The sequence below is a fragment of the Cyprinodon variegatus genome, unplaced genomic scaffold (genome assembly GCF_000732505.1).
Source record: "Cyprinodon variegatus isolate N-32 unplaced genomic scaffold, C_variegatus-1.0 Scaffold258, whole genome shotgun sequence".
Taxonomy (NCBI): Eukaryota; Metazoa; Chordata; class Actinopteri; order Cyprinodontiformes; family Cyprinodontidae; genus Cyprinodon; species Cyprinodon variegatus.
Genome location: NW_015150711.1, coordinates 769,509 through 786,896, shown reverse-complemented (window position 1 = coordinate 786,896; position 17,388 = coordinate 769,509). Strand labels below are relative to the sequence as shown.

The 17,388-nt window shown below is 41.3% G+C and overlaps 1 protein-coding gene across 1 annotated transcript in view; it reads right to left on the bottom strand.

Moving 5' to 3' along the window:
- eif3h (eukaryotic translation initiation factor 3 subunit H) overlaps nt 1-17,388 on the bottom strand; it is an 82,684-nt gene that overhangs the window by 37,433 nt on the left and 27,863 nt on the right. Inside the window, exon 3 of the mRNA XM_015382529.1 lies at nt 636-803. Coding sequence (XP_015238015.1) covers nt 636-803 — 168 coding nt within the window. The remainder of the gene's footprint in view (nt 1-635; nt 804-17,388) is intronic.

Here is a 17,388-nt window from a genome sequence, read left to right as displayed (position 1 = left end):
CTTTGAAATATAGTAATAAAGAAAGCCTGTATTTGAATTGAGGTTCTTTGAAATGCCTGACAATAAAAACTAAATGACTTTCATCAACGCTCCCATAGAAACCAGAGTTTGTGCCGAGCAAAGTGAAAGAAAGTGCAATGTACAAAGAATCAAAACAAGATATTTTTTTGATGACTCAACAACACCCCTGGGAGTCGGAGCAGAGACTTACACTGATCCTGACCCACTCCCCGGGAACCACTTTCCACCTGCATGCACATGTTTCATTGGTGGCGGTCTATGAGTGGCCGGCTGACAAGCGCACACCCCGGCGGTACATCTCACCTCTGTGTTCCTGCTCTAGGTATTGCTCAATAAAACATTTCCTCCCAGTGAAAGCAATAGACTGAACCGGGTAAGCACATGTAAGCATTACCGCTGCTGACCGGTGCTTGAACTCTGCCTCACTTCGTTTTTTTTCCTCAATCGTTCATCTCAGTTACACCAATCTTTTTAAATTACCTCGGGTTGTAATGACGGGTACTTCGTTCCCATGTTTTCATGATGTTTTTGACCTCTTCAAACAGATGATCTGTTGTGATAAATGCCAATTCCATTGATTTGAGCACTTTCACCTTCAGAGTAGGACTACTCACCATAGATCAGAACAACCGACTCCTCAATGGCGTGCTGGTAGCTGAACTGGGAGTCTAGAAGAGCTCGGCTGACAAAGGAGCCGTAGTAGGTGGACTGGTACCAGCCCACATGCAGATGGTCGATGTTGACGTGACGCAGGGAACGCATCATCTCCATCTGGTACTGGACTGGAAGAAGAGAGAGAGAGAGGTGGACACCATGAGCGATGAAAGGGAAATGGAAGAAACTTTGCTGGAATTAGAAACTCTTCGGTTTGGATCTGTAAATATATTGCAGCCATCTGGAAGTGGACACGGAATATAAACACAGCGAGAAAATGTGAGAAAAAAAAAATATGGTGAATTAAATGAGCAGCTCAGATGTGAAGGACAAATGTGTTAAAACTGAAATAAACTTCATCTTCTGTTACCAAGGGATTGCGGGGACCTCTAAAACAGAAATAACCTGAGATCGCAGGTCTGAGTCTCTTTCTTTTCTGTCAGTAAATGCATCCTGATAGGAAGAAAACAGCCGGACAGATACAAAGGCATGTTTCAGCTCCTGGGGAGAAGGCTAGCCACATTACAGAGGGTCGTTTCATTATGGCGGACACCTCCAAGCTCGGAACACAAACACCCGTCCTCATTGGCTTTAAGTAACAGCCGGGCAAAAACAGGATCTGTTGCGGGCTGGCCGGAGGAGGCAGATAAATCAGGCGGTGATTGGGCAGCTGTGGCCCCTAACACCAAGTCTGTAGAGTACAACCCTATCCTGGTGAGGCTGTTAACAAGAACAAAGTGGAAGAGAGGGAAGGTGAGAAGCAGAGGGTAAAAAGAAAAAAGATGGAGAGGGGTAGGACAGCTAGGAGAGAGGAGGAAGGCGTTTAAGAGGAGAAAATAGGATCAATGAAAGGGGAGACGACCAAAAAGAGAAAAAAAAAGACCAGAATCTGAACCCATTGGTCATTCCAAGCTAAGCAGGTAGCACTTCACAGAAAATAAACCCTTTTATTTGATCCACTGAAAAGGCTACGATTAAAACATGTTTTTAAAAGAAAACTACTCTCACTGAAAATATGTTTCTGCTACAACACATCAACAAAAACCTCCAGCCTGAGTCAAACTGATGTTTACAACCAACTCTTTGACTCGCCGAAGTCTGCTCTTCCCCACAACAATGCCGTTCTGAAATTGAACCTCGCCAGGACCAAAAGGACGGGACCGACACCAACACCAGCAGAAACCCTTTTCATGCAATGTCCTGGAGGAGGGAGGATGGCTGCAGCAATCTATCGTTTAATCTAACCTTTTATTTAGAGATTGACATGGTCCAGGAGACAAAAATAAGCACGGTGAATGGAGAGGGGAATACATGGCGGGGGCATGGACGGAGGAGGACACGGTGTGTGAGGGACAGGAAGGAGAGTGTAATTCAAACCACAAGAGGTGTTGCTGTCTGGGGAAATAGGTTCTGGTACTTTAAAGCATCTCTTCTTGCAAAGTGTATCAGCAAAGCCTCATTATTTGCAGTCTTTAATAAAGTTGAAATTAGGCTTAGCACATTACCAATTTATGCAGCTGCAATATTACCTCTGAATGTTCTCTGTGAGCGTTAGCATCCCTTTAATAAGAGCATACAAGATTATACATATTTATGATTACAGTATGTTCCCAACTCTTCTCTGATTTTCAGTCGACTCAAAAACAAAATCTCTTAAAAGACTGTGCTGTTTATTCAATCACTTACAGATGAAAAAACAGAGGTAGCTCTCAGTTTTGATGCATTATTAAACAGTAACAAAAGAAATCATCCCATCCATCAGCAATCAGAAGTAATCAAGTGAAAAATTTGGAGATTTATTTTTCCTTACTGGTCGTCGGCCTTTGAGGAGGAGTAAGGGAGAGCTGGTAAACAAAATCAACAGTATTCTTACAAAGAAACAGAAATTAGTTAAAGCATGAAAGGGTAAAGAGAGAAAACGTTGAAATGACAGACTGAGAGTGGGTCTGCTGGAGAAGGGGCCGCGAAACGGCGTGCAGCAGACTAAAAACAGAGCTCAACGGAGGAGGGAGACAGCCTGCCCCATAACCACCACTTTTGTCTCAGCACTTCTGATTCTCTCAGTAGGAGTTCTTCCCTCTCAGTCGCCACTGAAGCGTACAGCTTCCCCAACACCCCATCATTAGCAGGGAAATTGGGCACAAACTCCCAGATAGAAAGTGAAGACTGGAAGATTGACAACAGCAGGAAGAAAACCACAGACTGTTTATTTGTTTAGAAACTTAAACCCCAAGAAGCAAATTCCTGGCTTATGTTCTATAAAATCAGACAGAAATATAAGTTCTCTGTTACAGGATAATCACAGAATGTATTTTTTTATTTTATTTCCACACTTTTACAACCTTTTTCATTTTTAATGTGTTTTTTTCCTAAACTTGTGAAAGGTGATGGTCTTCTTTTCAATCCACTAGGCAGGTTAAATACAACTCTAAGTGCGTCTTGAGTACTCTTAAAGTAGCACTCTAAAATTATTTCAGAGAGGACTATATAATTGCAATTTAAGTCTTGGGGAGGCATTACTAGTCAATTTCAGAAAAAGTTAAAGCTTGTAATTAAGGATAAGTGTAGTTTTCAGCTAATGAAGAAATCTCTAGAGAATAGTGTGGCAAGAAGACTGAAAATTATATGACAAAAGAGGAGAAAAATATAAAGGATCTATTTCACTTATAAACCTCTGGCTTTACTTCATCATATCTTGGAGTGGTACTCTATTTAATACAAAACCTTTTCTATAATCAGCTGATCAGAAAGACTTCAAAGTCCCTCACTGCTTCTTCAAATGACTGTACAGCCCTTTTTCCTTTTTAAAGCACAGCTTTCTTTAAAAGTCTTTTCAAATGAAAAGCTGTATCGAAATACTTCTGAGCATCCTTCGAGAAGTAATATGGCTGCTTTTTTTGTTAAGCTCGGACGTGAAATCAAACAATCTGCTGTGAAGAGTCATTGATCGGTGGAAGGTTAGAAAACAACATTTTGAAATGAAAAGAATTTAACAGCAAAGAAAGGGCCCCACCGAAGTTTACAGAACGGTTAAAAGTGTTACCTTAAAGAAGTGTGTATTGCTTGGAAAGCCAGGACAAATATGCATTTGTCAAATCTACATTATAAACAGTTTCTTCCTTATGGAAAAGACTGCAGCTTAGCATTTCTTTAGCAGTCAGTGTTAAAGCATAGAGCTGTCCTTACAGGGTGAATCTTACAGGGCTTTAAAGCAAAACACATTCTGTACCATTGATCACATCAGAGGCAAATTGAAAAGGTTGCCTATAGCCTTGGGTTGAGGTCATATGATCCAGAACACTTGATTTATATCTAATTATACAGTGGCCATGTTATCCTCACTACTAGGGGTGAGCTGAACAGAAACACAGATTAATGGGATGAATGCTGGCACAGAACAAGACAGTAGGGAGGACAAATTAACTTTTTGTTTGTTTTTGATCCTTTATTTTGATGCTTCATATATAAAAAGGGAGGATTAGAGAAATGTTTAATTTGTCGAAGACTCTGTCTAATGCGTTGGAGGTCCAATGGAAGCTGGTGTGTAGAGGTTCAGAGAAAATAGGAAAACAGACACATAGGAAACCTAATTTAGAAATGAATGGAGGGGAACTGGGTTGATAAAAAAAATCCATCCATTTTCCGTCACGCTTCATCCCAGCTGTGGTCCTGACGGGAGCTGGTGCCTAACTCCAGCTGTCTACGGGCGAGAGGCGGGGTACACCCTAGACAGGTCGCCAGTCTGTTGCAGGGCAACACAGGGACACACAGGACAAACAACCATTCGCTCACAAACTCACATCTAAAGAGAATTTAGAGAAGCCAATTTACCTAACAGTCATGTTTTTGGACTGTGAGAGGAAGCCGGAGTACCCAGAGAGAACCCATGCATGCTCAGGGAGAACATGCAAACTCCATGCACAAAGACCCCGGGCCGGGAATCGAACCCAGAACCTTCTTGCTGCAAGGCAGTAGTGCTATCCACCACACTGAGCAGCCCCGATGAAAAAGTTTTAAAACTAAATAATACATAGTTGATAAAAAAAGTCAATAAAAACCCTCTTTTATGCTTGTTGTAAAGCTGGTTTTGTGTTCGCTGCTTACCTGGGGAGGCCTTAACAATCGGATCAAAGACTGTAAGCAGACAGGCGCTCTGGGTAAGACTGCAGAAAATCTGGGGCATCACGGTCTTTAGATGGCTACGTTTACAACATTCACCCTACCTAAATACTGTTCCTGACCAACAACCATTACTCATGGAAATGTAGCCTTGTGTTTAAAACACTTTAATCTGTGACATAGATGCTTTGCTGGTTGATATGAACCAACTAATATAGTAAACAGACATCAGGATCACCACGCAGCAATGTTTCAACTATCTTGTGATCGATCTATACTAGAAAGGGCGAGGTTAAGTGGGTAAAAACCAAACAGCCATGTGGACATCAGCCGGAGATAAAATATCCTTTTAAAATTTGCAAGAAAACAAACTAAATGGATTATATTGATTAAAATATTGAATAAAGAAGCACTTTTGGTGTTTTCAGCATTTCCATAAGCATTTAGCTACCAAACATGCTTAAAATACTTAACCAGCTCGGCTGGTGTTATGAGTGTAGAAAAACTGAACACCTGGTTGATTATTACAGGGAATAAGGTGTGTTTAATTTTTTTTTTCAAGCAAGCTAGAAAATCCCACAAAGGTTTCCTTTTTTTTACTGCCTGGAAGACATAAACTCCAATCAAGCAGAATTCAGTACGACTAAAATCTGCTCTCCTCATTACCAGTGACCACCATCCTGACTTTTTTTTGGTGTAGGTTTGATTGGTGTGAGGTGAGAGAGAGGAAGTAAAAATCCACCAGATTATTTCAGTGGACCTGGATTTTGCACAACACCTGGGACTGCCAGCGTAGTTGACACTTCAGAGAGTCCATCAGTTACATGTCAAAGAGGCAGGAGCTGTTAACAGGAGCTTTCCCTACCATTTCTATTTTCAAAAGAAAGACTGATGGAGAAGGAGACGTCGCCAGAGGGAAGGAGAGTAAACGGAGGTCATACACAGGCATGGATATAGGAACAAAGCAGAAAAAACAGGTGAAAATAAAGGTAGAAACATAAGACCATAGATCTGTTAATATGGTTAAGTAGCAGTGATGTGTACTGATGTGGTTATCAGGGTGTTTTTCACAACCAGACGTCTTTTGAAGAGTGACAGCAGAGCAGGAAGCAGCTGCAGTAAGAAGATTAGAGATTGATGCTGATTCGCTCCTACTGTGTCCTTATAGGGGCAGAGTGTCCACATGAACACCTGCAGTAGAAACTAACAGATTTTCAACCTGCTTGTAAATTTGGTGGGACATTTATTACCAAAAGAAGGGTAAAGTAAATTAGCAAATTATGCACAAATTGAAGTTTCAAAAGTAGCCAATAGCCGATAGCCACATTATGTGTTATATATCAGAACAGTTTTCTCTTGATCCACTGGTCGGGTCAGGTTCATACTGGTATGCCTAAATGAAACCTTAGTTCCAGGAAGTTCTCTAACATTTCTTTTAATCTCGTTTCGCTGTCACACCTTTATTAGCCATTGTATGCCTGACATAAGACAAATCTGGTAATAACGCTGATGTAAACTGGATAAGTTATAGGTAAATTAATGAGCATGCTGAAGCACGCTCGCGCACACAGCAAACGGCAAGTACATCAAGAAATGTTGACGTATGCCAGCGTATGCAGGTAAGTTATATGCAAGTTACTCATAAGTTGTGGTGTCTAGCTTATCCAACCTGTCTCATCCCCACCATAGGGTGATCGCTTCACCCTCCGTTCACGCCCACGGCCAATAAACTTCCTATCAGACTTGATGCTGAATCTACTGCGACTGCAAAACTTCTTTGTTTGTTTTTTTTGGCAGATGGTAATTAGCAGCTAGAATAATACCGCAACTGTGAAGTTTAGAAAAATCTTGAGCTTTTTATGCAGGTCAGACACCTTCAGGCGCATTGCTGCCCCATTGAGGACACTGGCTTGGGACATTTCATGGGCATTATGCTCACATGCGTTATGCATAAGTTAAGGCTGTCGTTGGACATAAGTTCTGGACGCGTTAAGAATACTCTATGTATATGCCCAAAATTGAAAAAATACAAAGAAAGTTCAGCGTATGCCAGCATTTTAGAAGATTCTGGGACGTTGGCATACACTGACTAAATCTTCAAGGTGTGACAGCGCCATCAAGAGGACTTTTCTTCCTTTTCTACAAGTCAGTAAGAATGGTTGGGCGCTGAGAAATTGATTGGACCCAGCTCTAACAATTCAATCCTCCAGGAATCATTTCTTAATTCAAACAAAAAGAAGCCGAAGAAGATTCCAAAGCAATGTGTGCTCAACCACCTGTTTGTGCGGTGGCATTCATTTTTCTCAAGACATGAACAGTCGGTTATGTGCAACACTTGTGAGGGGATTGCATTTTGCAAAGTGCAAAATGACCAACATAGCTGAACAACGCCTGACGTTGATGAGAGCCTGATCTTTGACGAACAGTACCGGTGGTGTGCTAAGATAGGTTCCCCCAAGGAAACCATTTCCTGCTGCCGTTAGTAGCGTCTGGAAGTGAATACAAAGAGTTTTTAAGATATAAAAAGTAAATCAAATATTTTTCATTGGCAGGTTTTAACATTTTTAGTTCATTTGGGTATTTTTAAACTGTTAAGCCATAGTTTATAAAAAATTTATTAATGCAGCAATAATGATAGGTTGCCCTTATTCTCCAAGCTTTTTTTCTTCTTCAATCTTTGCAGTTTAACCCCTTTATATTTATTTTTCATATGCAGAAATCTCTGCAGAAGCAATAACAGCTTCCATGTAATGTCCGTCTCCCACAAAAAAAACTTCTGGATCAGCTTTTCTGACTGGTTGATGCTCTAGCGAATCTGCAAAAGTTCAAATCTCTGAATTCCAGCATCGAAGGTGCGAATGCTCGTATCCAAAACGCATTTGGTGTGAACTAGCACCACGCTATAGTGAGAATCGGGTAAACAAATTAAGAAAAATTGCATAATATCCCATTTTACAGTTTAAACGAGATTTTCAAGAAGAAAGCTTCACAAGAATACAAAATTCTAAGGATTTATATTGGAGTTCATAGATTGTATATTTTTACACTTTAACCATTTGATATGTTATGGTATTGTAACAAAACGGAATTTTAAGGAATTAAAGTTGATTGAGAAGTTCAGAGTATTTCATTCATAGAAATGAGAATTAAAAACAAGGAATCCTTTAATTTCAGACAATGTCCAAACAATAGATGGAAACTATGCTAATGTTCATCATTCTTAAAGCTACAGTGTGTAATAATTACAGGGATATACAGTCAGAAATCTAATATATTATACATAACTATGTTATTTATCATCATCTACGAGGTCAGCCTCTTGACCTTGATATTTGCGTTGCCTTAGAATTCGTTATTTATAATTACATAGGAGCGGGTCTCGCAGCCATGGAGGCAGACATCTTTGCGCTACGGCAGCGCAGAGCCAACAAACTAGCGATTGCGAGATCGCCCATTACGCTCGAAAGTAACTACGGCAAGTTGAGAGAGATGAACTGAGACGGTACTGAACAATAGATGGCAGTATTATGCCTGAGAATACTATCTGTAAAATTATCTATGTAAACAAACCTCATCACTTGAGAAGGTAGGTGATGCGGATGTCGTGGAAGACATTTTGTCCCGTAACGCTCGCTGTACTGTTGGGGGGGAGAAGCGGTGGGGGGGAGATGTTCATGTTGCTGCGGTCTGCAGTCTGGAAACGTCCAGATGTCGCTGAAAATTACACACTGTAGCTTTAAGCGTCATTGTTACTGCATAAACTGAATGATAAACAAGTAGTATTTTCAATGGCCCTTAATTTAAGCAGGTAAGTAAGAAAATTTGCCAATTAAGTAGGAGAACTTATGCCATAAGATTTTTTTTTTCTTTAGGGAATGCAATATACTTTGTACAAATTGGCCTTAGCCAATTTTTAACAATTGTAGTTTGGCTGTGATTGGTAGGAGGCTCACAGACAGGTGTACATCTGTAGTCTAATGGAGTCCATGTAACTCCAAAGTAACTCGTTGTAAACATTTTAGAGTTCAAAAGTGTATGAATGTTCAGTATTTTACGTGACAGATGCTGCAAATTGTGCTTCCTTCCACTATGATTGTCACATTCAGTTTCTAGAAGCATCCTATAACCAATTAAACCCGAGTGCGTGCAGCTTAGTGAGAAAGAGAACAGGCCGACTCAGCAGACACAGACCCCTGCAGATTGGAACCAGACCCTGTAGTACCTGAGGCAATTACTTCCCAGCGACTTGTCAATAAGTTGATGATACTCTGTGCAGGCCAGTTGGTTAAAATATTCATGAATTCTGCTCAGAGAATCCTAATTTTATACCGCGCTGTAGTCTCTCTACAGCTTTCACAAGAAACTCAAATGGACAGACAGGCTTTCAAACAAACCACTACACGCTGTGTTCGGGTCAGGACAGAAGAAAAAAAAAACTGGAGGCATGCAAACAATCAAATCACTTTCAGACTGATAGCTTAACTTAGATTTAGTCGGTTGAGGGAGACAACAGGCTACTGGCGGCCAGCCAGCTCATCCACCTAAGATCTAATACAAAGCAGAGAGCCTAGTAAATGCCACGGGATCACTACCTTGTTTGTTCATAACCAAAGAATTATAGATGGAGGGGGAGAAAAAAAGAAGAAAAACATTCTCTGTGACCAACACAGACACACACACACACACGCCATGATATATTGAAGAAGTAAAGCCAGTGGAGATCTCAGCCTCCGCTTTGACATGACAAATGTCCAAATGACTTCATTTCTAGAGCTAAACAAAAATAAACACACTTCAAAACATTATTAAGAGGTTGTGGTAACAGTGTTATTGATTTGAATGTTTACTTTTGGAGACATTTATTTTATTTAATGTACAAATGTAAAATTCATTCAAGCAATAAAAAGACGAAACCTCGAAAATGTTCCCCTGACACAGTTTACAGCAGCCATGATGATAAGAGTTAAAAGAATATCGAGGAATATCTGGATTCCTCACCACTGATACTGTCACTGCAAATGTTACCAGTGGCACCAAGATCAGATTATTTTCTAATATACTGCAGCTCCAAATTGACATGAGGACAGAGGAACCTACACAAAGTTGTGTCAGATTTTTTTGATGTATTGAAAGTGACGATAAATGACTTGCTAATTCTGTGACTCCTTTACTCGAAGTTGCCAAGCCTTAGAGGGATGGTGGATTACCTAAAGGCAAAGGGAATGGGAATACCGGTGCTTATGTAACGAGATTTCATTAAATTTCAAAGGTGCATTGTTTGCACCCAACAATAAAATATTCAAGTCTCCTTATGAAATGCAAAATTAGACAACCTTCACAACACTTTTCAAAACACTCAGAAACAACCTATTTCTTCATGCGTTAAAAAGGGCAGGTGGCAATATTCTGTAGACAGTGGCACAATAAGGCCGAGAACAGTCAATTTAACAATATCATCAAGGCGAGGAGGAGGTGGAAGAATGCGCCGCCGTTTGCTATTCCTCATTCATTTCTCCTGCCCCGCTGCCTCTCCAATCAATCAATCCGGGTCCCGAGGCCAGACTGGGAATGAGTCTGCCCATTCCCTCAGTGCCATCCGAGTGTATGTGTGAGAGACAGCGAAATGAGCAGGAATGGTGTGCTTACATGTGACAGAGACAAAGTGAATGAGTGTTTAAAGGAGAACGTGTGAAACCATGACAACACACTGGAGGGAGAGCAGGTTTGGACGAGTGCAGCCTAAGAATGGCCAGCGCTGCATGTCCACGCTGTACGTCAGTGCTTGTGTGTCCACAGCAGAGAGACCTGCTTTGGCCAGGAGCAAAGCCCCATCAACCTTGAGTAGTAACGCTTATAATCAAAAGCGGCTCTATCAGGGCGTGAACCGGGCAGTTTATACGGCAGCACTAGGTGACATGAGATGGACCCAGTAAGGTGCTGCAGGCCACGGCATCTGTGTGCAGGCGTTGAGATGTATTTTAGTGTGGGCCTGAATGGGGAAGGCAACTGTGTGTTTGTCACAACACATTCCAATCACTGCCCTGACAGGACGGACAGGGGCCTTGAGGTTTAAAACCTACACGCAAATCTGCCTGCACAGAAACACTGGCCAGAGTGGATATCTGCAGATGAGCAATGGAATGGCGACGCATGTCTGACAACTTCAAAGAGCCGTACATGCTTGTAGTGACTTGAGGGGGAATCAACAGCTGAGAAGATGGACAGATGGGCCAACCAGACTTAAATTAAGAAAAAAATTAATTTTGTTTACTTTGAACCCCAATTTGCCTTTCCCCTTCCTTCCCCATCTGTTGTCACAGCAGTCGCAACATTCGCAACGGGCTTCAACATCTCAGCCGCTGTCATCTAAATCAGATGCATGCAACACAGACAGCAAGAGCTGAACTGATGCTTGTTAAAAGGGTTTGGTGATAAAAGATGATCAGTTGTGTTATAATGATCCATAAAAGGTAGTAAATTTATTTGTTTTACTTCATGTACTAGAAATAAATCAGTGTTAAGTTTGGCTACCATAAGGTGCCTGTATACAAGGACAAATCGCAAAATAACTCTTAGTTGCAGTCCTAAAGACTACAACCCTTTAATAACACAAACATCAAGCTTTCTGTGATCTTGCAAAGTTTTTATTTTATTTTGATTTAACTCAATAAAGACTGAAGGAGTCCCTTCTTTTACATATACCCTGTTCCTGTTCTGCAGCACAGACCATTGCTCTATTCCTCAGAAAAACTCCTTTGGGTCAAGATGAGCAGAAAACTTTGCATAAATTAAATCATATGCAGAGCCAACTCTCAATAGGGTTATTGTCAGAACACTGCCAGAAATGTAAACACCCCCCCAGACAGCTGAAGAACAAGCTTGTTTAGGAGGTCAAATGGACCGATCCTGTTTTCCAGACTGGAAATGTGTGCTTGAACAGCTCAGATGGTTTCAGCAGATCATCCACATCTTAAATGTTCATTAATACTTTAAAACCAAGAAGAAGGAAAAACAAATGTTTAGGTGCATTACAATTTAAAGACATCTCGCTCGGGCCAGTGTTCTGCTAAGTAAGGAACGGTGTACTCCCAGAGCAGCTCTTATTTATCTTTCCCTTCTTCTCTCAGGACTTTGAACATCACCTTTAATTTAATGAGTCTAAACTCTTGACCCATTCATTCAGCCCAAGCCACACTTTTACTCTGCACTCTATTTCCCAAAGTCATCAGACTCCCGTCTGTTTAAGGTGAAAACAGAGTGGCTTTTACAATCTATGCGTTTACTTCTGCTGATTCCATGGGAAGCTCTAAGCATTCAATAAATACACTTGTGACTTCTCCCCCCGCCGTATGTAAGTAAATTAAACACCACACCGACTACTGCATACAACGGAGAATAAATATCAATGTTTGGGGCAGCCTTGTTTCAGGCCTGTTTACTCTTCTTCTTCTTCTTTCTTTAAACTTCCATGCCTCCTCACATTCAGATTAGCTAAAGCTAAAAGCAAAACATCTGCTGGTCTAAATGCATCCTTCTGGATTCATTACAAATACCCAGTAATCTGTGGAGTCCTGCACCTCCGAGTGCTCATTGATAATCTGTGCACTTCTGGGTCAACATAATTCATTGGAAAAGAAACGCCTGCGTTTGTGACCTGAATGCCAACTGGTTCCGAGAGAGGAAAGGAAGCGGCCTCGGCAAATAGAAATGAGGACAGAACACCCAATTCTCTGTTAAAAACAAACAAGCAAACATCTAGAGATATTATTTCAGCCGCCACTTCCACGGGTTGCCAATTTCCATCTGAAGTCACATTTGCGTGGTTGTGTTCCTTTCATCCCACCGGCACTAAACAATATGCTACTTAAGCTGTGAACTAAAGAAACACTTCATGCTCAATTGCTACATAAATAAACTGCATATAAAGCTTTCTACTGATGCTTTCTCAATCTGTTCTTTCCATGACTCTATCAGGAAAAATATCTTCACTTTCTGCTAGCAGACAGCCTCTTACACCCTTATAAATGCCAGCAAAAAAAGGCTTCTTTCTCCAACAGAACTTATCTCAACCTCCAAAGCCCTTCTGCACACCTATATCCTTGTGTTTCGATCCATTCTTTGTGTCAAATGGCTACAAACAAAAACCAGGAAAACTTATCTGACTTCTCTCGAGCAGCTCAGCACAGTTACTGCCTTTATGGTGCATTCATAGCCATCTATCTGTGTAAAAGGCCTCCTCTAAGACAGAGAAAGCTCTGTAGAGGTGGTGATGATCAGGGGTTGACAGAGCAGCTCAGGTTTGGTAAATATAAAGTCCAATAGTGGCTCCTAGCCACAACTGACAGCATTCACAGCTATGAAAGGTAAAAACTACAAGGAATAGCACCATACAGCTATAGATTTCTGTGAATCTGTCTGAAAAATCCACTTCTACATGATTTAGAGTGAGCAACTTTGAGCAAAAGTAACTGAAACGTTCACAACTGGTTAAATAAATGAATAATAAAGGTAGAATAACAGCAGCTGTATAAAGTGTTCTTGACCCGATGTGAAATGCAGGCCAGCATATGTGGTTAGTGTGAAGGAAGGCGATGTGCGTCAGACGGAACTTTGTTCGAGCATATAAAACCACCTCTGGTCGGTTAGGGGTCCAATCATAAAGCGCCGGAACCAGACAGGACATGAAACCAGCTTCCTAAATGGATAAGTGTGAAGCCGTGCCATTATGATACCCCCATACAAATAATCGGCGACAAACTGGCTTGCTTGCACATGCCCACCAACACAGCCATCACCGACCTTAATATGCATGCATTCACAAGGAAGACACCATCTAAGAACTTTGGAACTGAGGTTCAGTATTAGAAGCTTTTGAATTTCTCTCTCTTTTTTGCTCTTCTGCCATCACTATATGCAATCCACTTTTTCATTCCTTCTTGCTATCATCCACTTGCATAGCACAAGTATGACAATGCCTATTACAGCTTTGTCGCTTTGGCTGGTTTGATTTTACAATCAAGTTTTTTTAGTGCAGATATTTATTTATTTATTCAACTTTGCATTATCAGCCGAATGTACTACGAATGTATGCTACCAACCCACAATCTGACCCACGTCCTACTCTCGAGGGCCTGTGATAAAGAGTAAAAGTCAGCTTTTCGGTTGGATGCTGCTACCGAGGCAAGCAGGCCTTTTCTTTTTTTCCAGGATCAGAGAGAGTGTAGCCTATATTTTCTACAGATCAAGACAGGTCTGGGGTTTATTTATTCTCCAAGATTAATATAAATGATAAAAAAAAACAGGACAGCTCATCTCGTCCATCTACAACACTTCGCTTGTGTGGTGACCTTCAGTTGGCGTTTTAATCGCCTCTCTAACTCTGTCGGGTCACTTAATTTGTGATGCCAGAACTCATGCATTTTGTTAAAATCTAAAAGTAACAGCTTATTCCCAATCAAATAATTTACATACAATAAATGCACCAAAATCCAACCTTCAGAGGTGAAACAATACTCACTCAAAAACAGAGTGTAGAAAGCACAAGGAGGGCAGTTAAATGCTATATATAAAGTGTCTTAGCACAAAACTCACATTACTGTACCTGATAATACCGAACAAGCCACTAATTGTAAGACTCTACTGGTGCAGAAATTACACATTCTTTCCCTTTGTACCTCTGAGGGTAAAATAGGACAAACACCTTCTCTGTGGTTTGTCGGAGCCAGCTGCTGCTGATGTGAGTTGGGCAGATAGTTTGTCCTCCTGCCATGTCGTTTTTGTTTGTGCATTCCTTCATCTGTCCGAACGGGAGAACAGTGATAAATGTGCAACTTGCAGGGAAGTAAATGGTGCCATGGAATAGTGGCTCTGGTCCGGTATGTCAGGAAAGTCGCAGGGCTAATTTTCCGCGGAGCAGCTATAATGGGATGTTCGTGTTTGCGAGCGCGTTTGTGTGTTTGCGCCGGCGTACCCCATCGTACTTCCTGTTCCACCTGGAACGGTGGATTAGATGCAATTAATCTTAGTTAAGCGAGCCTTTTGGAGAGCCGCCTCTTTTTTTTTTTCTGTGCATGCCCGTAGAAATACACAAAGTTGTGAGCAGACACATAAAACCACTCTGAGATGCACTGGAGAGAGCAGGAGCATGGAAAGGCAGCCTCTTTGTGTGCAAACACTGACAAGTTAACCATATGCACATCTGACAGCCCTGCTTGTCACTTAGTTCTGTTTTTATAGTGGGAGACGATGAGGAAGGGGAAATGCTGTCACACTTTTGCATATTGTGGTTCATCTTTTTGAAGGGACAAAAAGGAAGACGAATTTTACTTGATGTCCTTGTCAATATTTCATTTTGCAATACGTTTAGTCGCGAGAGTTGACATTATGCTCTAGCGGAGACGACGCAATGTGTAGCAGTCTCAGAGCGAGTTATCAACCGAGGCGAGTCAAGTGAAGCAAATTAACTCAAATACTTCCTGCTACAGCTTTTCCCCCTTTGAGACAGGAATAGGAAACACAAGCAAGCCTCATTTTACAGGAGTCATTTCTTAGACAAATCTAGCATGACAGATAATTCTGTACATAGTTTTCTGAGTCTTGAGATCTACTAGACACAAAATATTTGATAGTTTGCCATTTTAACACTGGAGTTTTTCATAAATTATTTGGATTCAAAAAAGAAGAGCAAGAGCCTACAAACAAAAAACAAATACTTTTAGGAGTTCTGACAGACAGCAGGGCGCGAGACTTCCAACTCATGCCCAGAGGGATGGATCGGATCGAGTGTACCCATGCTCTCTCCTCCCACTGTTTTCCTGTTCTTCTACTGACAGTTTCCTACGCACAGAGGAAGCCTCTGAAAAGCCCTCTCCCTGGTTAGACAGGATTCACAGAGAGGGCTCCTGCTCTGCCACAAACCCTTGAAATAGTCTCATTCCTGGTGAAGGGAGTGGGAATGGCGGGCTGCCTCTCAGGAGGAGGAACAAACGGGCTTCCTTTCCTAACTTTGGTGCAATAAATCGACAGCACGGCTACTCCGCTACGAGAGAGGATCGTTAAAACAAAGAGTAATGGCGTAATAAAGTCCTCTTTAAATACAAAAAATATCTATGCGAGAAACTACCTCTGACACAAATTCTAGCATATGTCAACATTAAAATTGAAGCATCTATGAATAGAAAACAAAAGATTTCTGAGACTTTAAGCTGAACCCTGAGATCTAAATTGAAAAAATCTCTAAACAACCCTACAGAGCCAGATATAAAGCAAAATATCAATTTCTCTAAAAGCAGCTCTTGACCACTCTAAAGTACAGTGTAGGATCTGTGATGCTGTGGCCATTTGTTTTCTTTCAAAAAGGCATTTTTAATAAATAAACAAATTAATAAAGGAATAGTCAAAAATACCTCCCTATGTATGTAGCAACTTTTACTTTAGAAATTAAAGCCTAAAATGAATCTAAAACATTGGCTGATTTATCTAGGGTTTTTTTTTTATAAAAGGCTATAGAAATAAGCAGTTTATTTCCAAAAAAACAATAAAAAAGTCTTCCAACATTTCATTAATATTACATTTCATCCCAAAATGGTACAACATAATCCCAATATTGCCGTGCAAATATTCACAGGTCGTTGTGCTGGAACACCCTCCTTCAGGACTCTATCTGTGCAGACCAATTAATTGCAGCATCACCCGCATAATTTGTCCCGACAAAATCCCATGTGGCTACACCTGCGTCGAACTACACCTGTCAGACACGCATGAGTAAACAATGGCCCACCTGTGAATACATCAGCTTGACTGAGCAGCTAGGAAAAAGGATTGTTTCAAACATGCAGGCATCTCAAATCAGCGATGATGTTGGGTAACACCCAAGGGGCTGGATTAACATTAAAGCTGATATGAAATGTAGGCAGACAGAAAACGAGGGCTACCTAGAAACCCTGATCCCATGCTGCACTGGTCTGCTCTCCATCACGTTTGTTTAATGGTGGGATTTTCTTTATTCCATTCAAATGTAACTTACAATGATTAATGAAACATCTTTTATGATTATCACTCTCTTCTATCCTTTTTAACCCCTTTTTGCATCCAGAAAGCAACTTGAGCCTTCCATCTGCTCCAGCCTGAACTCTCCATCACCTGCTAGGCCGCTGCTATTCCCCCTCATAACTTACTCTCTTTTCTGCATCAGAGCTCCATCGCTTCACCTTTATCCTCCCTCCACCCATCGCTCTTCCCATCCAAAAGCCCTTCTCTCCCCAATTTTTCATCTTCTTCTTCCTCTTTTCTGCTCTCTTCCTTTTGTCCAGTACTAACCACAGCCCACCTACTTAAGGCCCCCCTCGCCACACACACATGCACTAAATGTAATCTTGGGCAGTGTTGCGATGGGACAAAGGAGCAAATAAATAAAACAGTGGAATCGGTGCCAATGGCGACTGCCCTTAGGGGGCAGGCATTCCTGATTTATAACACCGGGTGACCGTCCAAAAGCAGGCGCAGGTACGGCTCCCCCACATTTACATAACAGTTAAAAAGGAGCACCGAAGGAGGAAGCCATCTGCTGGCAAGGACTTTTTTTTTGGCTGTTGC